The sequence below is a fragment of the Indicator indicator genome, chromosome 36 (assembly GCF_027791375.1).
Source record: "Indicator indicator isolate 239-I01 chromosome 36, UM_Iind_1.1, whole genome shotgun sequence".
NCBI lineage: Eukaryota > Metazoa > Chordata > Aves > Piciformes > Indicatoridae > Indicator > Indicator indicator.
The window spans coordinates 2,329,041-2,350,424 of NC_072045.1; the positions used below are offsets into that span (position 1 = coordinate 2,329,041).

The 21,384-nt window shown below is 61.3% G+C and overlaps 5 protein-coding genes across 5 annotated transcripts; 3 read left to right on the forward strand and 2 right to left on the reverse strand.

The window, feature by feature from the left end:
- Window positions 1–708: 708 nt before the first annotated feature.
- Window positions 709–7,023, reverse strand: FKBP8 (FKBP prolyl isomerase 8). Its single transcript, XM_054396310.1, is given in 10 exon segments — window positions 709–1,542; window positions 2,097–2,234; window positions 4,154–4,231; window positions 4,334–4,506; window positions 4,579–4,796; window positions 5,036–5,124; window positions 5,273–5,442; window positions 5,616–5,888; window positions 6,893–6,936; window positions 6,938–7,023. Coding segments are annotated over 10 exon segments (1,347 nt in total). The 5' UTR covers window positions 7,015–7,023; the 3' UTR covers window positions 709–1,455.
- Window positions 7,024–7,150: 127 nt separating this feature from the next.
- KXD1 (KxDL motif containing 1) lies at window positions 7,151–8,327 on the forward strand. The gene is made up of 3 exons (XM_054396053.1): window positions 7,151–7,275; window positions 7,699–7,745; window positions 8,092–8,327. The coding sequence occupies exons 1-3, from the start codon at window positions 7,151–7,153 to the stop codon at window positions 8,325–8,327; spliced, it is 408 nt and encodes a 135-aa protein (XP_054252028.1).
- Window positions 8,328–9,180: 853 nt separating this feature from the next.
- Window positions 9,181–10,182, forward strand: UBA52 (ubiquitin A-52 residue ribosomal protein fusion product 1). The gene is made up of 5 exons (XM_054396312.1): window positions 9,181–9,213; window positions 9,466–9,586; window positions 9,663–9,749; window positions 9,831–9,933; window positions 10,046–10,182. The coding sequence occupies exons 2-5, from the start codon at window positions 9,484–9,486 to the stop codon at window positions 10,137–10,139; spliced, it is 387 nt and encodes a 128-aa protein (XP_054252287.1). The 5' UTR covers window positions 9,181–9,213; window positions 9,466–9,483; the 3' UTR covers window positions 10,140–10,182.
- Window positions 10,183–10,949: 767 nt separating this feature from the next.
- REX1BD (required for excision 1-B domain containing) lies at window positions 10,950–12,283 on the forward strand. Its single transcript, XM_054396056.1, has 4 exons — window positions 10,950–11,071; window positions 11,542–11,746; window positions 11,835–11,923; window positions 12,211–12,283. The coding sequence occupies exons 1-4, from the start codon at window positions 10,950–10,952 to the stop codon at window positions 12,281–12,283; spliced, it is 489 nt and encodes a 162-aa protein (XP_054252031.1).
- Window positions 12,284–12,767: 484 nt separating this feature from the next.
- Window positions 12,768–20,573, reverse strand: CRLF1 (cytokine receptor like factor 1). Its single transcript, XM_054396057.1, has 9 exons — window positions 20,501–20,573; window positions 15,936–16,214; window positions 15,237–15,366; window positions 14,787–14,956; window positions 14,360–14,517; window positions 14,116–14,284; window positions 13,659–13,836; window positions 13,342–13,516; window positions 12,768–12,962 (listed from the first exon to the last, which is right to left on the reverse strand). The coding sequence occupies exons 1-9, from the start codon at window positions 20,571–20,573 to the stop codon at window positions 12,768–12,770; spliced, it is 1,527 nt and encodes a 508-aa protein (XP_054252032.1).
- Between the last annotated feature and the right edge of the window lie 811 nt (window positions 20,574–21,384).

Below are 21,384 nucleotides of genomic sequence, written 5' to 3' on the forward strand. Positions count from 1 at the left end.
GGAGGTGGGCAGCGCGCTCTGCCATTAGTCAAGCCTCGCCGGCAGCCGCGATGGATTGGAGAATTGAGGAAGAAGGTGGGGATATGTAAATCAGGGCCGCGGGGCATGGCGGGGAGGGTGGTTTGGTGTAGCCCTCCAGCGCTAGAGGACCCTGGGCAGGGGAAGGCAGGCGGGCATCTCCGGCTCACGGGCATCACCCCAGGTACGGCCTGGGTGTGCCCTCCCCTGGCAGGGCCTGCAGGCCCAGGCCTCCTCCTGGCCTCTTCTTCTCAGGACAGGGCCCCTAGGCCCCAGGATTCGCCCTGTCCCTGGGCAGGACCTGCCTTTGCCACAAGCAGGGCCTGGATCTCCCTGCCAGGTAGAGCCTGCATGCCCAGGCACCCCCACACCAGGGCAGGGTCCATAGGCTCCAGGTTCCCCCCAGCCCCAGAGTAGGGCCTGAGGGCACGCATGGGACACCTCTGTGCTTCCCAGGCCTCTTCAGAGCCAAGCAACCCCAGCCCCGGATCATTCTCTGCAATGGAGTCTGCTCCCTCCTGCCACAGCTGCAGCAGAGCTGTGCAGGGTCCAAAAAAAATACCCCCCATACCTCCAGTGGCCCCCACTACAGCCATGGATGTGTGGCAAGAGGTGGGGGGACAGCCAAGAGGAGCATCCCTACTCTGCTAGCAATGAAGAGGGCAAAACGCGAAGGAAATTGTCCTTTATTTGGGAAGTTCACAGTTGGTTTGGGAGTGGGAGGACAGTGCTACAAGACTCCCCTGCCCTCCGTTAGCAGAGCTGAGACAGGAACAGCAGCAGGCCCCCAGGCTGGAGAAAGCTGTAGGGCAAAAAGCTTGGACCCATGAGAGACAGCCTGGAGAGGAGAGCTCCAGTGCTCCTCTCCTGTACCCTTCCCACCACAGGATTCTTTGGCTTTCTTTGGACGTTGCATGGCCTGGGAAGTGCTGAGGGGTGTGGGGGCCTGGAGAGGGCTGAGTGGCTGGCAGCCCCCAGGCACAGGGAATCTCACTGCTCATGCCCCATGGCACCTCTGCACAGCTGGGCCCAGTCATAGGACCCACCATGCCCTTTCAATACCCACGTGGGACTCATCATGCCTGCCCCCTGCCCGTCTGCCCACAGCAGGACCACAGTGCCCGCAGGGTGCCCTGGGCTGGGGACAGCCACAGCAGACCTTTGTGCAGGAGCTCCTGCTCCCCTCCAACAGCCTGGGACTGGGCACTGAGCCCCTGAGGGCCAGGAGCATGCTTGGGGGTTTCTGCTCTGCCTGCAGCTCTGCCCCTGCGCTGAGAGGGCTATGGGGGGGACATCAAGAGAGGAATCTGGCACCTCCGGCAGAGAAAGCAACTGCGAGTCCATGGGAAGGCGTCGGTGGAGCCCCAGGGAAGCCCCAAGGAGAGAGGCACAATCTGGCACAGGTCCTGTGCCACGGGGCCAACCCTGCTGCCATCCTTAGTTCCTGGCCGCGATGACCACGGACAATGCCACCCCGCCGAGGGCGATGGCGGTCGCGCCGAAGAGCCACTTCCAGGGAATGGACTGAGGAGGAGAGAGCGAGGAGGTGACGGCAGGCACAAGGATGGCTGCACACCCGACGGAGCGGGGCCACGCCGGGGGCAGCGGGGCTGGCTCCGGGGCCGGGCAGCCCTGCCCATGCCGGCGCGGGGCTGCGGGGCAGCACTGAGCACCCAGCACCCATCCCAGACGGCAGAGCCCAAAAAGGCAAAGGCTGGCGTGGCGCTGCCCGGTGCCCTGCACGTCGTAAGGGACAGTGTGCTGCACTGGCTCCAGAGCGCAGCAGCTGGGAGCAAAGTCCAGAGCCTCCAGCTGGCAACGCCGGGATCCGGTGGACGGAGCCAGCAGCACAGCCACAGCTCTGGTGTGTTCCTGGCAGGGCTGCCAGAGCGTGGCTCCCCAGCTCCCAGCAGGCTGCCCTGATACAGCCCTGCTGTGGGTCACATCAGCATGCCCCTGCTTGGGAGCAGGGCAGTGTTGACCCCCAGTGACTCAGGGGACACTAACCCAACCCTCCCCAGCCCAGGGGTGCCCGCAGCCACTCTGCCACCCCACAGCAGGGCAGCACCAGCCCTTACCCAGGGCAGCTTGTCCTTGCACTTGCCAGGGGTGCTGGCAGCACTGGCGTTCCCCAGCATCTTCCTGTACATCTCTGTCTCCAGGCTCCTTTGGTCCGCGTGCTTCTTCACCAGCTTGGAAAGCTCAGCGTGGATGGTCTGGGGAGGGGTGCATGGTGCTGCTGTTACCAGCCCTGGGGGGACCAGAGTGCCACCACCAGCAGGTCTGATCAGCCTGGGGCCATGCAGGAGCTTTATGAAACAGCCTAAAAGCAGCCAGGGGTGCTGACAGCCTGATCCTGCCACTCTCCCTGCACTGAGGGGCTGGCATCAGACACCCTGAGTGTCCCCCTCTCCTTTCTGGCCACCCAAGCTGCTCCCACTGCTCAGGGCTGGTGCCAGACATCACAAGAAGGATTTGATCCTTTAATGGAGTCAGCAAAGTTCCTGCCTTGGGGAAAGACCTGCCCAAGCTCTCTCACCTTTCTGTTTGGATGTAGGCTGGGCAAAAGGGCTGCAGCAAGGCTGAGGAGCGTGCCAGTACCTGCCTGGCTGTGCCAAGCACTGGCTGCAGCTGCAGGAGAAAGCTCCATGCCCTGCACTCAACTCTTGAGGCTCCCAAAAAGCAGTGAGAGGCACTGGCCAGCCAAGTATGGCACCACCAGCTGTGCCCAGCAGCATGAAGGCCACAGTGGTACCACTGCCTGGTGCCATGGCCTAACTGTGCCCTCTGCTGGGGATGGCTCCTGGAAACACCACCACCAGACCACAGCAGGTCTGGTCCTTGCCTCGCCCAGACACAAGCCAGGACTTCACCACACTGACACCTTGGCACTGTTGCCTCAAACATGAGATTTTGGAGGGTGCAAAGCACCTGAAGGCACCCTTGAGCTCCCCAGGGCTGGCATCCCCCAGCTCCCAGAACAAGGGATTTCTCCAGGGGGTTGGCAGAAGGGAACCCAGTAGCTGTTGGCCTGTAACAGGCAGGTGGTGCCCAGAGCTGTGCTGATCCCAGGCAGGTGGAGCCCAGGGCTGCTCCAGTCTGCAGCCTGTGACTCACCCACGCGCGTCTGGAGCGGCACTGCCACTTCCTTGGAAGTGCCAGCAGTCAGCTGGGAGCTCAGTAATTTGCTGCCCTTGTGGCTGGAGTGGTGATGTCACTGCCAGGCACTTTGTCAGCCCTCTCCAATTAAAAGCTTCATTCCTGGGACTAGCACCAGCCACCCCACTGACAGAGATGTTCTGGAGACACGCAGCAGGAGCTGCTCTGGGCACGGCCGCTGCCCAGCCTGACCTCACTGCCAAGGGGAGGCTTTTGAGATCCTGCTCACCCTTCCCATGAGGACCACCAGCCCTGCTATTGCACCTGCTTGCTGACACCAGATCATGGCACAAACTATGGTGGTCTGGTGAAATTCCCAGAGAAGAGGTGGGTAAAACTCCAGACCCAGTCGAGGACTAAATGCCATCTGCAGAACCAGCCCCCTGCAGGCAGCACCTCCCTGCCTCTCCCCCTGCTTGCCCAGGCTTGCTCCTACTGGGGCCATTCGCTGCTGACTTCTCCTGAGGCTCCAGTCCTGCAGCTGATCATTAACCAACAGGAAATTCCTCACCCAGATCTCGCCCTGGCCTGGGTGCTGGACTGAGGTCTGGGCTGCTCCTGCTACCCACTGAGTCACGCTCCAGGCTGCTGGCTGGGCCAGTCTGGCAGGGCCTGGGCTCTGCTTCCTGCAGTCATGGCAGGAGCTGCTGGAGCCACCCAGGGAAGCTGGAGCAGCCAGGACCATGCAAGCAGATGGCTGCTGGGCTGGCAGGGACTCCTCTCACCACAAGGACCGAAGGTTAAAGGGAGACAGCACAGGCACAGATCACAGCACAGAGCTCAGGGAGCCACCAGCCCAGCTCAGCTCAGACATTTCACCATGCTGTGCATCACCCTACAGCTGCCCAGGCCCTTTCATGGGTGAAGATGGAAACAGTTATGGGGGGATACCAAGATTTTCAGGGATATGGGCAAGCACGGGGAGCCCTGCAGACACCCAGCCCAGCAGGACCACTGGTGACACACAGCTGCCTACCTTGTTTGAAGGCTCCAGCTTCAATGCTGCCTTTAAGATGGGGATGGCCTCTCTGTACTCACCCTGCTGAGCCAGGACCTGAAAGGTGAGATAGGGATGGAGCCAAGCTCTGCCCTCAGCCCAGGCTTCCACCACCCCACGGAGAAGGGGCAGCAGTGCCAGCTGCATGCCTGGCCTCACCTTGCCCTTTCGGAAGAGAGCTTTGATGTTCCCTGGCTGGTGCTCCAGGACGAGGTTGCAGGACTTGAGAGCTGCCTCATAATGATCCAGCTTCAGCTGAGAGGCTGCCAGGTTATTGAGACATTTCACCTTCACATCCAGCAGCTCGGCCTCCTCCTCTGGGCTGAAGTCAACTGCAAAGACGCCAGAGATGAGTTGCAGTGGGGAGGGAGCCCAGGTGGCCCTGGCTGGGTGGGAGCAGGTACCTTTAGAGCTGGAGCTGATGACCTTGATGGCAATGTCATAGGAGTTGATGGCCAGCACATAGTCTGCCTGCTGGTAGAAGAAGTTGCCGCGCTCCCGCTTGCGGTTGGCCAGCTCCACCTTCTCCTTCCCACTGAGCAGCTCCAGGTCTGGCCCATCCTGAGCTGCCAGCAGCTCCACCTCCAGGGTGAGGGCCGCGTTGGGTGGGATGTCAGGGCTCCTGCACAGAGAAGGGCACAGAGCTCTGACATTGTTGTCACCTCTGCCAGTCCCAGCAGGCCACAGAAGCTCAGGGTGTGGTACAAATCATTCCCCCCAGGTAGGACATGCTGGCAGCTCCATCCAAGCTTCGTTCTGCTCATGAAGCTGTGGCTGACTGGGCTGTCACTAGTAGTAGAGGGAACAACTGTTACTGCTTTGTTTGGGGCCACCCTGCCCCACACAGCCATCCCAGCTCACCTGCCCTGACCACCATAGCAGTACTTTGCATCCGACTGGATCAGAGCTGTCTCCCCCATCTCCAGGAGCTGCACACACAGGTCCAGGGCCTGCAGAGAACCATGTCGTAAGGAGGGAGTTTAAAGCAAGGGCAGAGGAGCTGCTTCTGACCCACAAACAGGAACATCACCAACCCCAAATCCTCCCTGCACCCCGAGGCGAGGAAGCCCAGCAAGCCTCCTCCCAGCCAGCCCTGACCTGCAGGACATCGCAGTCCCCCAGTGTGAAGGTGAGGGCAGGGTCCTCCTCCACCACACTGCCATCCTCCAGCCTGGCCTTCAGCCGGATGGTCACGTCCTGGCCCTTGCGGGGACGAGTGTCCACCCCCTGCCCCGGCACCAGTGTCGTCTTCTTCAGCAAACCGCTCCCTGGGCAAGGAGAAGCAGGAGGTGGGTTAGGCCAAGGCTGGGAAAGAAAAGCCTCACTCCTACCACCCTGCTCTGACCCCTGCCTGGCCTCCATGGTGTGGGGAGCACCGGTGAAGCCACGGGGAACATGTGAAGCCCTGCAAGCCCAGTGCCCTCCTGCCCCAGGCTCCTACCCAGAACATCGACCCACTCCTGGGGGTCCTCAGCTGCTTCCCCTGCAGGCTGAGCATCCTCCCGCAGTGGGGCAGGTGGCCTGCCCACGTCCTCCAGGGGAGGCAGTTCGCTCAAGTCCTCCTCCTCCTCTTCTTCCTCCAGGACCTCAAAATCTTCTGTCGTGTCCAGCTGAGCGGCGTCAGCCGTGGGTGATGGCTCGGTGCCGGTGCCTGCTCGGTTCGGGGAGCCGCTCCTTTGCTCTTCCCCGTTGGAGGCCATCGCGGTGGAGCAACCTGGAGAGAGGAGGGAGAACGCAGATCAGGCCTACACCTACCGCGAAGAGAACAGGACGAGGCCGACAGCCGGGAGCCAGGCCCAGGGTCCTCCGGAGACGATGCGCAGCTCGGGCTAGGGAGATCCCGCTGGCCCCGGGGGCTAGAGATGCAGCCACGGGGAGAGAGCAGGCCACTAGCGAGGAGCCGCGGCCCCGGCCCGGTACCGCGAGGGGCCGCCCCAACGCACCCCCCGCCGCCAGGTGTCGCCCCCGCCCGCGGGACCCCCACGTCACCGTCACGCGCTGGGAATCCCCCTAGCAACAGCCGCGCGCTCCCCGCCGCTCCTACCTGACCCCGCGAACCCGCGGTCGCCAGCCCAGCCCCGCCGCTCGTATTGGACCGACACCACCCACTACGCTGACGCAATTGGCTGAGGAGAATGCTCGTCAGCGAAGCGCTGGGACGGACACGGCGCTGTCTTAAAGGGACCTCGGCGAGTGAATGGTGGCTCCGAGCGGTGCGGTCATGGCGTAGGGGTGTCCAGGAATCTCGGTACTGGCACTGGAGTAGCCCCGTGACACCCGAGGGCGCGGGGAATGGTGGTCATGAACCTCTCCGTCTCGCCAACCACCACTACTTCCGGCTCGGTGCCGTGACGCAAAGACGCGCTGACGGTTCAAGGGTCACGCTCGCCGTGACCGCGCACCCGGAAGCGAGGTGCGGCTGCCGGTGTCGCTACCGCTACCGTCATGTGAAGCGGCAGGACAGACTCCCCCAGGTGCGCGGGCGCTGCCGGCGGGAGCCTCCGGGGTCACTGGGAAGGGTCTAGGCCCGCGTTGCCCTAGAGGAGCCCGGGACAGTTCTACCGGGAGGCGGTGGGCGGGCAGGGGGGACCCCGTTTACCGGTGGGTGCGCGTGGGGCTGGCCGAGGACTGGGCACGTGTGCGTGCGTGTTAGCTCCGGCATCGGCAGCATGGCACGGCAGAGCGAGTGCCCCTACAGGTCCCGGGGGCACAGGAGACTCCCGCCGCCTGGCTGAGCCACTCCTCGCGGTCCCGCAGGTGGCGATGGAGCCCACGGCCTCGCAGGTCTTCTGCGGGCGGGTGCTGGGCATGGTCAACGCGGAGGACGTCAACGCCATCATCTTGGCCCAGAAAAATATGTGAGTCCTGGGGAAACCGACTCCCGAGGGACCCCAGCACCGGGAACCTGATGAGATCTTTGCTGAGCTCCATTTGCTTCCTCCATGCAGGTTGGATCGATTTGAGAAGACCAATGAGATGCTGCTCAACTTCAACAACCTCTCCAGTGTCCGCATGCAGCAGATGAATGAACGTTTCCTTCACCACACCAAGACTCTGGTGGAAATGAAGAAGGATCTGGACAGCATCTTCCGGAGGATCCGGTGGGCAACAGGGACATGGCTGCTGGTGGGGAGTGAGACAATGTGGAGCCCAAAGGTGGGCTGTGAGGGTGTTAAAGCGGGACACAAGCAGGAGTTCAAGGTGGAAAAATGGTTGGAGAGGTGAAAACATGTGGCCAAGCAACACATGGAGGAAGCAGGAGAGGAGCTGCAGCCACCAGAGCTTTGGGATTCCTGAGTTCTGCTCCAGCCAGGGTGCTTTGAGCTCCCCTGGGGCGTTGGGAGGGATGGTTAGGAAAAGCAGGACATGGAGGACTGCCTGGCATGCTGATGGGGTGTGGGCAGGAGGCCCAAGGAACCCCCAGGGATTCATTTGCCTTGTCCAGAGAGCAGAGGGAGCTGGCTGGGCAGTTGGCTCTGATCGATTTGCTTCCCTGGGGACTGACTTTGCTCTCTCCTCCCCAGGACACTGAAAGGAAAGCTGGCAAAGCAGTACCCAGAGGCTTTCAGCAGTGAGTGATTCCTTCTGATGCAGGTTTTCTGTCGGGTTCCTTCCCAAACAGTCCCTTTCCCTAAGGACACATGAGGTGGCTTTCGGGAGAAGCCCCTGGGGCATCCAGGCTGCTCTGCTGAAAGCCTGGGAAGCTGCCTGACTGTGTTCAAAGCAGCTGCAGGTTTCAGACAGCTGCTGATTTATTCTTCATCAAGTTTCTTACTGATTCCTGCTGCAAGCAGACAAAATCTAAAGGCAGTGATTAGCAAACTGCTGTGCTGGGGCACCTCTCCTACCTGGTGTCACGCTGGCAGTGCCTTGTCTCGTGTTGCAGCAGCACTTCAGGTTTGGTCCTTCCCTTCCAGACATCCACGAATCTCCCATCCTGGAAGACGATGACGACTTTGACCCCGTACCCAAAAGCACCACCACCACCATCGCTACCTCTGAGCAGAGCACAGAGTCCTGTGACACCAGCCCTGACATCATCTCCCCCACCATGAGTCAGGATTTTGAGGATTTATCCCAGGGCCACTATGATTTATCAGCTGTCAACGGACAGAGTCTCACAGACGAAGACACGGCCGACGGCCTGGACTAGGTGTGCAGCTCCTGCAGGACTTTCTATCCTGTATTTATATTTGTGTGTTTCTTCTTTTTTTTGGGGGTGGGGAGGGGGTGAGGGGAGCGAGGGTTGAGGGCAGCAGAGTGTCCTTCTGCCTCTAAACTGCCACTGTGGTATAAACCCTGTGGCTTGCTTTGGGGTGAGTAAGTAAAATGTGGGTTTGAAACACTTCTTGTCCTTCCTCATTTGAGCAGCAAACTCCCACCTTGGATGGAGATTTTGGTGCAGGAAAGCTGATTTGGGATGCAGGTGGCTTTTCCTTAAGGAATGTTGGGTTTGGGGTCCCACCAGTGCTCCAGCTGACCTGCAGGTCTGTGCTACTGCAGGCCCTGTGCTGGCTCTGCCACATTTCCTGCCAGCAGAAAGGGCCTGGGTCAAGTTCCCTTTGGTCCCTGCCTGCCTCTCACCACAGCATAGCCCTCACAGGGGACTGCCTCGGCCTGGTCCCTCCCTGCATCCTCTCCATGTCCAGAGGATCGCCCTGGCTGCTGCCTGGCCTGGGGCCAAGAGAAGATTGAGGCTGGAGGCCGCGGCTGCAGGGGCAGCGTCGGCCCGGTCGCGAGGCTGTGGGGATGCTTTAAGGCAGCGGGGCCGCTCCTGGATCCGTGCACGGTGTCAGTTTGGGACCGGTCTCCAGGCGTTGAAACCGTCTTGGGCCCAGCGTCGGGGCCGTGGAATCGGTCCCGGGGCCAAAGGACCGGTCTGGGGCCAGCTCCCGGAGCAGTGGGGTCGCGCCCCGGCCGGTTGGAGCGGAGGCGGCTGGCGCCTGCGCAGGGAGGCGGGAGGTGGCGAGGCGCCGGTTGTGACGCACCGCGGGAGGGTTCCGGTTCCGGTCGCTCCCTTTCTTAGCGCGAGGCGGCGGGTGCGCGCGGGGCAGCTCCGGCCCCGGGCCCGAGAGCGGGGCCTGGGCCCAGACTGGGCTGGGGGGGCTGAATCCCGGGGTGGGGACGCAGGGGATTGGGCCCAGGAGCGGGATCGAGGGCTCAAAGGGCCCCTGCCCGGCTGGGGGCGGGCGCGGAGGCGGCGGCGGGGCCCTGGGCGGGGGGAGGTGGTTGGGGCACCGAGGGCACCGTGAAGGCCCGGCCGGGGGTGACGTGGCCGCCGCTCTCCACAGGACTCGAGCGGTGCCAAGATGCAGATCTTTGTGAAGACGCTGACAGGCAAAACCATAACCCTGGAGGTGGAGCCCAACGACACCATCGAGAACGTAAAGGCCAAGATCCAGGATAAAGAAGGTACCGCTGGAACCAGGCTGCCCCCGCCCCGCGGGCAGTCACCGCCGGCCTTACCGTGACGGTTTCTCTTTCTCAGGCATCCCTCCCGACCAGCAGCGGCTGATCTTCGCGGGCAAGCAGCTGGAGGATGGCCGCACCCTCGCCGACTACAACATCCAGAAAGGTACCCCCGCATGCCCGGGCTGTGTTTCAGAGAGACTTCAGCTGCTCCCGACCCCGTGGTAACTTTGTCTCCTTCTTTCAGAGTCCACTCTCCACCTGGTGCTGCGCCTGCGAGGGGGCATCATTGAGCCCTCCCTGCGCCAGCTTGCCCAGAAGTACAACTGTGACAAAATGATCTGCCGCAAGTACGTCCCCTTGGCCTCTTGTCCCCTTGTCCCCTCCTCTGCGAGGTGGGTACCCTCCTCCCAGCGCCTTGCCCCCAGGGCAAGGAGGCTTTAGTGTCCTGTCCCCGGCCAGGTGCTATGCCCGGCTGCACCCCCGCGCTGTCAACTGCCGCAAGAAGAAGTGTGGCCACACCAACAACCTGCGCCCCAAGAAGAAGGTCAAGTAGAGCCGGCAGCCCTGCCACGCCCTCAATAAAGCATCGCAGCTCAAGCAGCTCCCTGGCGTTTTGTTTCTTGCCCAAATTGGCGCCGTTTGCAATGGGGGGGGCGGAGGGAGGGATACGTGCCCGGGAGCCGCGTGGGCAGCCGGTAGGTGCCCGGCAAGCGGCTGCAGTACCGCTGAGTGCCTGCAGGTGGCGGCGGAACTGCGCAGGCCGTTCCGCTCCGCCCCAGCTCCTCGCCGGGCCTGCGCGCTCCAGGCGGGGCCGGGTCATGGTGAGCGGAACCGGGGCACCGGGCGCGGGGCTGGGTTGGGAAAGGGTCTCCAGGCCGGCGGGGTGGGGGCCGGGTCGTTTCGAGTAGGAGTCGTGAGGGGCGGCCCGAGACCGGGTTCACTCTGCACCCGGGGCCGGGGGGGTGTCCCGGTGTGCGGCAGTAGCGTGCGCGCGTGACCGGTGAGGGGTCTCCTGCCCGTGCCCTGGTGTCCGGTGGGGGGAGGATCCCGGTGCCGGTCTGCTACCTGTGCGTGTGCCCGAGGGGGCTGCCGGTGCACGTGGCCAGGGGGTACTTTGCGTGGGCAAGGAGCCAGGGAGGGGGACGTGGGAGTGGGGGGGTCCCGGTGCCGATCCGTGGCGGCTGTGGAGCATCCCGGTGATGGGCTGAGCTCAGGCGTTACGGCCGGGCTCAGCCGGGGTTCTGGTACCGCCACCGGGAGGGGGAAACTCGAGGCCCCAGCACTAGGGCAAGAATCCCGGGGGCTGCCAGCTGTACCCTGAGCCGGTTAACTGGAGCAAAGCCCCCGCAGTGGGTTCTGTGCCATGCCGGTGGCACTGTCGTGCCGTGCTGTCCCCTTGCAGATCGGGGAGGCCGTGAGGGTGCTGCTGCAGCGGCTGCAGGAGCTACAGGGCGAGCGGGTCGAGGCCTACCGGCTGCTGGAGCAGTGAGTACGGCACCATGGGGTGGGCACCGACAGGGATGGGCACCGACAGGAGTGGGCACCTGTGCCAGCAAGGAACCCAACCCCCAGTCCTGATTTTATTGCATCCTGATGGGGAGAGGCTACTGGGAGGGAAGCAGCAGAGGGGCTGCAGCTGGCAGGGGCACACCTGTGTCAATTTTAGGAGATGCTGAACTTCCCGGGGGGCAGGAGATGAGGGAAGGGGGGAAAAAACGACCCAATCGTACCCCAAAAGCAGCTGCCAAGCCTGTGCTGGGCCAGGGCTGAAGCTGCTGGGCACTGGAGGGATTGAGAGCTGCCAAATCCAGGCAGGAAGACCCTCCTGCTGCTGCTTGTGGCAGGGTGGCAAAGGGAGCTCAGCACCAGGATGGGAGCCAGGGGCTGCTGCCACCCCAGTGTCCAGACCTGTGTGGTGATGGTGGCTTCTTCCCCCAACTCAAACCTGTCCCCAGGGGCCACCAGGCATACCTGAGTAGTGCCCCCCACTATGACTTCCCACGGTACCGGCAGCTGGTGCACGAGGTCACGGTGGCCTTCAGGGGCATCTCCCAGGAGGTGCTGGGCATTGCTGGGCGCCTGCGGGATGAACTCGCCCGCCCCGACCTGGCCCAGCACCTCGCCCGGCTCCAGGAGCGGGAGCAGGAGAAGCTGCAGCTGGTGAGTGCTGGGCTGTGACATTGGAGGGTCCTACTGGTGCCCCCGATTTGGGGGGGTGGCTCCATCTCCCACTGTGTCCCCCCTGCAGACAGCACAGCTCCAGCTGGCTCAGCAGCAGGCACAGGACCAGCCCCAGGTGGATGCCCATCAGCAGGAGGTGCAGGAGCTCAAGCACAAGTAGGTGGTGGCTTCTCCCCTCCGTCCAGGATGGCAGCATCTGCCCTTCACCCAGGCCAGGAGCCCCTTCCCTACATTTCCACCCCCCTTGCAGCCCAGGGGGGCCCAGATGGTGCCTTCAAAAGCGCTCTCAGCCGCAGCCCCAGGGAGGGCTTGGCGATGCCGCATGGCCGCGGTCCCCTCGGCCTCCCTGGGCTGAGTGTTTCATAAACAGCGCGGGGCAGGCGCGGGGCCTGGCTAATATGCTCCATATGGCCTTTATTTATAGTTTCCATCCACTCTTCTAGGCTAATTAAAACCATTGAGGCAATCAGCGAAATTCTCCAGGACCTCAAGTATGACTCGGAAGAAGCCGAGTGAAGGGTGTCCCCGTGGGAACAGCTGCAGGGGCCGGCCTGTGGAGCAGGGGCCCCACTCCCCCCCGCCAGCCCCAGCCCCCTCCTGGGGCAGCCATCAGGCACCCATACCTGGGCACCTTCACCCAGGCCTTTCTCTCGAGCACAGGCTGGAAGAGGTGGAGAACCCCCTTCAGAAGCAGTACTCCTCTCAGTCCTGAGCATCCCTCAGCCGAGGGGCCTGGGGTGGGGCTGGTTCCTCTCTCCAGCTCTGCCAGCTGGGGTTTTGCCCGAGTTAAACCCCAACCCACAGCTCCAAGGGGCCACCTTGCTTTGACCCTCATTGAGCCAGGCAATGCCTTTGCTGCCAGCTGGAGCCCCCCCAAAACCACCTCTTGGAGCTCAGTGGTACCCCTAGCCCCATGGCAGCTCTAATGCCCTGCAAGTGTCCTTTCTGTGGTCACCCAAAAATAAACCTGGCCCCATGGAGCTGGACTGAGTCTCATGGTCTAAAGTGCTTGTGCCACCCCCTCCAACGTGGCTGGGTCCCCTGGGAGCCTCGGGCTGGGGTGAGGAGGGGCACGAGTCCCATTTGGCTGCCCGCTGCATCCCCGTCCCCGCGCGCTGCTGCCGCTCCGCTGACGCAGCCCCCGGTGGGGTTTCAGAGGTTTATTGGCATTAAGCTTAAATCTGTTCCTAATTGACTGAAATGGAACCAAAATAAGGCTGGTTTGAATCAAAATTGGAGCAAGCACCGGGCAAACCCCAGCAGCCTCAAACCAGCCCCCGTGGCTCCCCAGGGGCTGGCCCCCACTGTGTGCTCGCACGTGGGTTCCCCAAGATCGCTCGCAGGGGGATGCTGTGCTGAGGGTGGGGGGACACCTAGCAAGCCCCTGCAGTCCCCTCCCACCCAGAGGTGTCTCCAGCTGGTGATGAAGGAGCAAACCTTCTGTGTCCCCCCTCCTGAGCTGAGCAAGGCTGGGGTTCCCCTCACTGTGGCGGGGGGCAAGCAGCAGTGGGGAGTGGCCATCGTCCCCTGGGGCCAGCAGCACGTATGAGGGTGCCAGTGCCGGCTCCCCTCACCTGACCCCATCCCATCCCCTGGGACTGGGGAGCTATGCTTTGCCCCAGTCCCCTTTCTGCTCTCCCACGGCGGGGTCGGGGTGAGTGTGGGTGGTCCCGGGTGGGCGCCGGGCGCCCCGTGGCATCCTGCCGGCGCTCGGTCCCCCGCGGGCTACAACTTATCGCCGGGAAGAACCTGTGGAGAGGAGCAGAGCCCCTGCGTCGCCGCCGGCTGAGCCGCTCTCACCCACCGTGACCCCCTGCCCCACCACCCCTGGGGTCGCCCCCCAGCCACTTCGCCACGGGGGAAAAGAAGAGTGGAAGGGTCCTTACCTACCTGGTTGCGTGCCTTGTGGGATTTCTGCAGCCAGACGCGCCACTGGTCGTACAGCTTGATGCCCAGGTTGGAGCAGCCATACGAATGCTTCCGCACCCACCCGAAGAACTGCTTCAGCTCCCGCCGCAGCGTCGTGTTCTGCTCTCCCCCCTTGGGGTCACAGCCCCCTGCAGCTCGCTCTGCGGGGACAGGGGGGTCTCAGTGGCACCGTGAGGGGACAGTCCTCAGCCCCCTCAGCATCTCCCTGCTGTAAATCATGGTGGGGGAGAGGAAAACCAGCGGCCTTTGGCTGATTTTGGAAAACCAGCTGAGCGGAACTCCTGGCTGGTCCTTGGCAAGAAATCAGGTGCTGGGCGTGGGGCAGGGAAGAGCCCCCCCCGCCCCGGCATGCCCAGTGAGAGCAGGGGAGGGGCCTGGCATCGGCTCCCCGGAGGCCCAAGGAGGCGGGTGGCACTCACCACTGCGCGGTGTGGAGGCAGCAGTGGGGTTGCTCCAGTCACTCCAGATGCCAGCGCTCTTGGAGCCGTAGATGCCAAAGGGGTTGCACCGCACCTGGACGAAGTAGACGGTGCCAGGGCGGAGGCCGGCCAGGCGGCAGGAGGTCTGGTTGCCCACATCATCCACCACCTGCAGGAGGAGGAGATGGCAGCGCTGGTGTGCTCAGGCACCCTGCGCCGCCGCTGGCAGGGGATGCCAACCCACCTTCCATTCTGAGCTGTCCTCCACCCGGTACTGGATCTGGTACTTGGCTTGGAAAAGGAAATCCTTGAGGGCTGGTGGGGAGCTCCAGCGCACGCTCAGCTGGTCCTCCAGGTCCCCCACCCGGCTGACATGCACGTCCGGCGGGGGGTCAGTGGTTACTGCGGGGACAGGACAGGGGCTGGTGGGGCTGGGGCAGGCAGCGCCGCGGGGCCGCGGGGGTTAAGGAAATGCAGATGCCGAGAAAAAAAAAAAAAAAAAAAAAGGGAAAAAGCCAACCTGGGAGGAAGCCTAATTGGATAAGGAGCAATTCTGCTCACAGATCGCCCATTTCCTGCTGCCTCTCCCCAGCAGCCCACCGCTGAACCCTCTCCCACTTCCCCTTCTTGAGGTCACCGGCATGTGGTGACATCATGGCACCGCCGCTCACCCACGTCGAGGATGTCCAACATGACGACGTCGGAGACAGCCACCCCCATCCGGTTGGACGCCTCCACCCAGATCTCATAGGGCGTGAAGAGGGCCAGGTCCTTGGGGATGCGGCAGGAGTAGGTCCCAGCCGCGTGGTACTCCTGGCAAGTGTTGTCTCGGCCGTACCACCTGCGGACAGGCACTGAGAGTTGGCACCAGGTGCCGCGGGTCGACCCTCACCCATCCCCACGGCAAAGAGCAGGGGACTGCACCTCATTTATTCACCACTCATCACTACCAGCATCCTGCTGGGGAGATGTTGGGTTACTGCTTCCCCTCACCCTCCTCTCTGGTACACGCACAGCACAGTGGCTGAGACCCAGCACCATCTAGGAGGCCCTGGGCACCCCCTTCTCCTTCCAGCCTTTAGGAATTTTAGGAACAACAGGGATGAAGGAGGGCACCTCACCTGAGCTTGTATTTGAGGGTGTAGTTGGTGTGCAGGAAAGTCTCCCCTTCGGCCCCTGGTGCCCACTTGCACGTGAGGTCCTTCATATTTTTGGACCAGCAGGAGATGTTGACTGGTTTTTCTGGGGGTACTGGGAGAGGGAAAGAAAAAGAAGAAGCAGAGTGGGATGAAAAGGGCAGCCAAATGAAGCCTGCAGTCGCGGCAGGCGATGCCACCACGGTCCCCAAGGCTCCAGCCCCGTGGCTGTAAAAGCCTTTGCTGGAGGTGTTCAGGCTCCTTTCCACCCGCAGCCCTGAAGCTGTTTTCTTTCAACAACAGCAACCCAAAAAAACCAACCCGAGCTGCGTTCCCGGGCTGTGTCCCTGGGACGTCGGCCTTAAAATAGCCCCAGATAAAAATCTAACGATTATTGACTCGGACAGGAGTCATCTCCCCCCCCCCGGCGCTGCCAAAACACCCTTCGGCTGCCTGCTGCTTGCTGCCCGGAGCCCGAGGCCGCGGGGCGAGGCACAAACCCCCAGGAGGTTCAGATCGATCCAGCAGGGCCAGCTCACGGCACGTCTGGGCAGGAGTTGTGGTGTTCAACCCCATGGGGACCCTCACATCCCCCCCATGGCTCCACCAGAGCTACCCCACGGACACAGCCTGGCCGGTGGGGAGGTGCCAGCACGCGGTGCCGGCTCAAAGCCACCGACGTACGTCCAACGTAAAGGCAGGAGCCGGCCAAGATGCCACCGTCTCTGCTGTGACACACCAGGTTGTCCCCAGACTGCTGCTTGGAGCCGTTGAGGCGGCTGAGGGCCACGCTCAGCGTGGTGGGACCCAGGGTGGTGTAGGAGGTGGCTGGCAAGCGCCGGCCGTTGAGGGTCCAGTACAGGTCCTCGGCTCTCAGGTGGGACTCGGGGCTGACCGTGCAGGTGGCCACCAGCGAGGAGCCGATCAGCAGCGTGGGGTCCTGGGGGGAGATCACCGCGGGGTCTGCAGCCGGAGAAACAGAGGGGGAAGAGGAAAAAGGGAAGCGGGGGGGGCGCGGTTAAAACGGATCAGATGGATCCTGTGAGAGCTATCGGGGGGTGGGGGGGGGGGGTGGGGTGTGGAGTTAGAGCTGGTTTGGGTACAGCTGAGGGTATTTGGATATTGTTTAGGTATTTAAGTCTTCTTCTATCTAGTTCATAGATATTTAGGTGTATTTATATCTATTTTAATATATTTAGATACCATTTATAGATTTTAAATTTATTTAAGCATATTATTATCTATTTTATAGATATTTAAGTCTATTTATATCTTTTATAGAAATCACATTTAAATATATCTCTTTTTAGATATTTAGGCATAGTTGTTTCTCTTTTCTCTATATTTTAATCCAATTCATATCTATTTTATAGATATTTAAGGGCGTTTATATCTATTTTAAATATTCCACAGTTGGACTCAATGTTCTTAAAGGTCTTTTGCAGCTGAAACAATTCTTTGATTCTATATTTAAACGCAGTTTATGTCTGTTTTTCCTCTATTTAAATGCAACTTATATCTATTTTTAGATATTTCAATCCACTTTATGTATATTTTCTTATATTTAAATCTAATCTATACCTTTTCATTAATATTTCAGGGTGTTTATAGCCACATTTAATCTATTTAACTGGAATTTATGCCTATTTTTTCTACCTCTAATTGTATTTCTGTCCTATGTATGGATGTATTTCTATTTTGAGATCTATTCTATACCTATTGGTATTCATTTCCCCATATTTAAATCCATTTTATATCTATTTTATCTCCCTCTCTCTGTATTGACATCTCTATCCTGGCACAGCCTTTGCAGCCGTGCTTGCCTTCCTCCTTCTCCTTCTCCTCACTCGACATGGGGGTTTTGGCCATGTTCCCCCCAGCCGGGGGCTCCTCGGCAGGTCTGAGGTGGGGAGTCACACCGGGGAGAACCGGCAGCCTTTGGGGCGCTGGGCAGGGCGAGACTGGGGGGGGGGGGTTGGCCTCTTTCCAGGGCTGGGTTCTGCCTTTGTAATCTTTCTGCCACGAAAGGGTTTCAGAAGCAGCTCTGGGAAGTTTTGGGGTGGGTTGCCCCCCTTTTTCCCAACCACTCCAGGCAGCGCTTCCCAGCCAAGACTGGCAACCACCACCCGCCTGGTCCCAGCTGTGTGCCTCTGGGATCCGCCCAAAGCCCTCGCTGCCACCTCGGCACGTGGTCCCTGCGCCGGGCACGCCGAGGCCCCTCCCCAAGGCTGGCCCACCCTGGGAAGCCCCTTCATGATGGGAAAACTCTCCTCTGCTCTTTCATTTCAAGACCCCCTCGTCGGTGAGACTCGGACCGAGCCCCCCCCCCCCCCCCCCACGAGCCCGCTCCGCGTTTCCGTGTCCCGAGCCCTCGCCGCCCCAGCCGCACGCGCCAGGCTCGTATCCTAAATTACCTCCCGGAAAGCGCCGCGACCTCCTCTCCCCTCCAGCCTCCCCGGCCCCGATCGCTTTTCACCACCCGCCGCCCGCCCCGGATCCCACCCCGGCGCAATTAGTGCTCCCAAATTCTCGTTATCCTGCTGCAATTTTAATTGCCAGCAGCTCCCGGGATGTTCTTGGGGTGGGTGTAAAAGCAGCCAGGCTGTGGTACCCCGGGGTACGCCGAGCATTCACCGGCGATTCCACAGCTCCGTCCCACCCAACACAAACTCTTCCCTAGGGTGGGGGTGGGCCCCCTCCCCAGATGACCCCAGCCTCCGGCGAGGCCTCCAAACAACACTGCCAATGAGCCCACCCAGATCCAAGCTCCTCCATTAGCGGAGCTGGGGCTGCTGCGGCTCCACCGATAATGAACCCAGAGCTCCAGACCCTCGTTCTCCCAAATTCTCATCTAAACAGCACCAGAAACACAGCCGAGCTGCCCAGCCCAGGCATATTCCCTGTTCTCCGAGCGGGATCCTCTGCAAAAAGCCAATTTTAGATCGATATTGCGTTTTAATTTATTTTCTCCCTGCTATTTTTAACTCCCTCAGGACCCCTCAGGAGAGGCCAATTTTATACCTATTTATTTATTTAACCTTCCCCCCCCCCCCCCCCTCCCCCCCATTGCCGTTTCCCCCTCACTTCTCCACATGTGTTTTAAAAGGGAAAAGTGTGAAGTTTTCCAATCGGAGAGGAAAGGGCCGGGGAGAGACGCAGGGAGGCTGTGGAATGTGCAAGTCGCAAGGAAAATACCTGCTCCGAGGCTGGGGGGGAGGGAGGGGGCGAAGGTTTATGGCTTTCCTATGACACAAAAAAAATGCTGATCAGGTGCTAAGTAATGCAATAAAGTAAAACCACATTGCCAAGGTGTCGGGAACGTTTATGTTTTTCTTCCAAAGGGCTGGATTTCATTTCATTTTTTTTTTCTATCACTGTTTTAAGAGGCTGGGAAAGGAAAAGGAAAAAAAAAAAAAAACCCTCCGCTAAGTGTTGGAGATCAGGCAGTTAAAAAAAAGATTTATTAAGATGTTGGGGGGGTGTGAGGGAGGAAGGAAAAGTGCAAATAATTGCCCCGGAGAACAAAGGGAGATTTGGGCAGCCTTGGATTGGGCAAAAAAATTTGCTCTAGCGATGTAGGTAACGTGCACTGAGAGCTCTGCTGCAGCTCCAGCAGCAAGGCTTGCGGGCGGACACGGCGCCCGAAAACGCCTTGTTCATCCTTCCCACACTTCATCCCTCCTTTCCTAGTCTTTATCCCCCCCTCTCTCTCATCCCAGCTGGCATTTCTGGTGTCATCCCTCAGCTGCAGGAGGGTTTATAAAAAGCCCGGGCGCCGCAGCCAGCGCGGCCGAGCCGGCCGAGGGGAATCTTTCGCTCTCTAAAAGGAGATTTGGCGTTGCCTTCCCCCAGCGCCACACGTCGAGGGGTCGCAGGGCTCTCGTGAATGGGTCCAAAAGGGAATTTTGGACTTTTTTTTCATATTTTTCCATTGCTTTTGTCAATCCTGAACTAATTATTGCTGTGTGAGACTCCCCTGGGAGCGACACGTGTGGGTTGGCGGATACAGGACCTGGGTGGCCAGGTCCTCCTGCCATTGCCGTGGTGGCAGGAGGTGCTGAGAGGTGGGGACTCGTTTGGAACCTGTTTGGGACCCGTTTGGGTGTCAGAGAGAACATCCAAACACCCCCAGCCCTGAGAAATTCTCATCATAGGGAGGAAGCCAAACTTCCTGCTGCAGGGAGCAAGACCTCGCCTCCCTTCGCTTGGGCCCGAGGGGAAGAAAGAAGGCTTTGGGGTGGGGGCGGGGGACTGGAGGCTAGTTTGGGTTTAGGGCACTGAGCGGTTGCGAGGAACCTCCTGTGTCCCCACACACAGCAAGGGGGCACCTCGGTCCCCACAGGGTTGAGGCCATCCACAGCTCAGCCCACAGGTGGCATCTCCCAGACCTGCCACTGCTGGGTGGGGCCCCTAGATGGGCATCACGGCCGAGCCCCCCAGGGGTACTTTGTTTGAGGGGGGTCATTGTTTTCCACGGGAGTGGGAGCTCCGTATTGCTCCTGGTGGGGAAAAGGGGATTCATTGTTCTCTGGGACGAGGGGGGGCAGAACTCTCCGGGGGGAATGGGGGTCCCTTGTTGCTCTCAGCAGGAGAAGGGGGTCTCAAAGGCTCTAGGGGAGGGGAAGGGGGGGTCATCACTCCCGGGGGTAGTGGGGAAGGGGTTCGCTATTGTTCTCCGGCCGGGGGTTTCCATTGTCTTGGGTGGGGATTGGAGCTGCATTGTTCTCCAGGAGGGGGTTCTGCGCGGCGCAGGGGGAACACACAAGGGGGGACAGACCCTTCTCGGGCAGGGGGGTGCCCCATCTCCATGGGGAGAGGGGCACTGGCTGCTCCCGGGGCAGGATGGGGGGTTCTGGATGCTGTCCGGGCTTGGGGGGGAACACAGAAAGGTTCCTCTATTGTTCTCTGCGGGGAGGTGGAGGGGGGGTCCCATCTGGGCTGCGGGATCAATGCGAGAGTGGGGACTCGGCTGCCCTCCCCGGGGGGGTCCCCGTTATTCTGAGACATACAGCCCCGAGGTGCGCCTAGTGATGTCCCTGCCGCTCCCGGGGCGAGATGATGGGCGCGGGACGGACCGGACAGACGGGACGGACGAGACACCCTCCACATGCACCGGCCTCATGTAGCCGGCACCGAGCGGGACAGCCCCGGGGGGCACCGCGCAGCGCCCGCCCTGGCCCCGACGGGATCCCCCAGCCTCCCACCCCGCGTCCACCTTGCAGCAGCCGCCCGGTGCTCCTGGTACTCACAAGCGATGGGCTCGGCGCAGAGGAGCCGCAAGCAGAGCAGGAGCAGGACAAGGAACGACATCAGGGACGGCATGGCCGGCTCTGGTGCCCGTCGGTGCCCGGGGCAGCGGAGCGCACCGGCACGTCCGGGGAAGTCCCGAGCAAGTCTGAGCAGCCCCCGGTAACCAAAGCCCTAAATGCCGCCCTGGCCCCGCCCCGCCCGGCCCGGGCCCGCCCCCGGGGGGGCAGAAAGGCACCGGCACCAGGGTCCCTCCGCCCCATTCCGGTACCGGCTCCGGTACCAACACCCGGGTGCCAATTCCCGCACCGCGCCTCCCGGTGTTGCCGCGGGATGTTGAACCCCCGTCCCTGCCCATCCCGGAGCCGGTGTCCCGCTCCCCGCCGAGCCCCGCGGGAGCTGAGTAAGAGCCTTCCCACGGGTGACTCATACGCGGCCGCCACGGACCCTCCCGTGCCCACGGGGCCGCTTCTGAGACTGCACCCGCGGCCGGGCCGGGCGTCAGAGAAGGTCCCCCCCATCAAAAGTGTCTTTAAAGGGTAAAAACTGCGGAATTAGCTTTTTTTTGGGGGTGTGAAACCAGGAATATCCTCTGGTAGATCCCGATGGCTTTCATCAAATCCATCACCTCTGATTTTCCTCACTTAAACACCTCCAAAAGTAGGAAAATGCCCCAAGTGGCTTCAAGCCCTCCCAGGGTGGGGGCACCAGAGTCTCGGGCACGCACTTGGCATGTCCAGTTGTGCCACCAGCACCGTGGTGAAGCGATCTGCTCAGGCATCGCACGCTGGTCCCCGTGTCCCCTCGTGTCCTCCTGCCCAAGACTCGGTGGCACCAGGAACTTTGCAGCGCCCCCAGATGGGTGGCAGAGCCCCAGGAGGGCAGG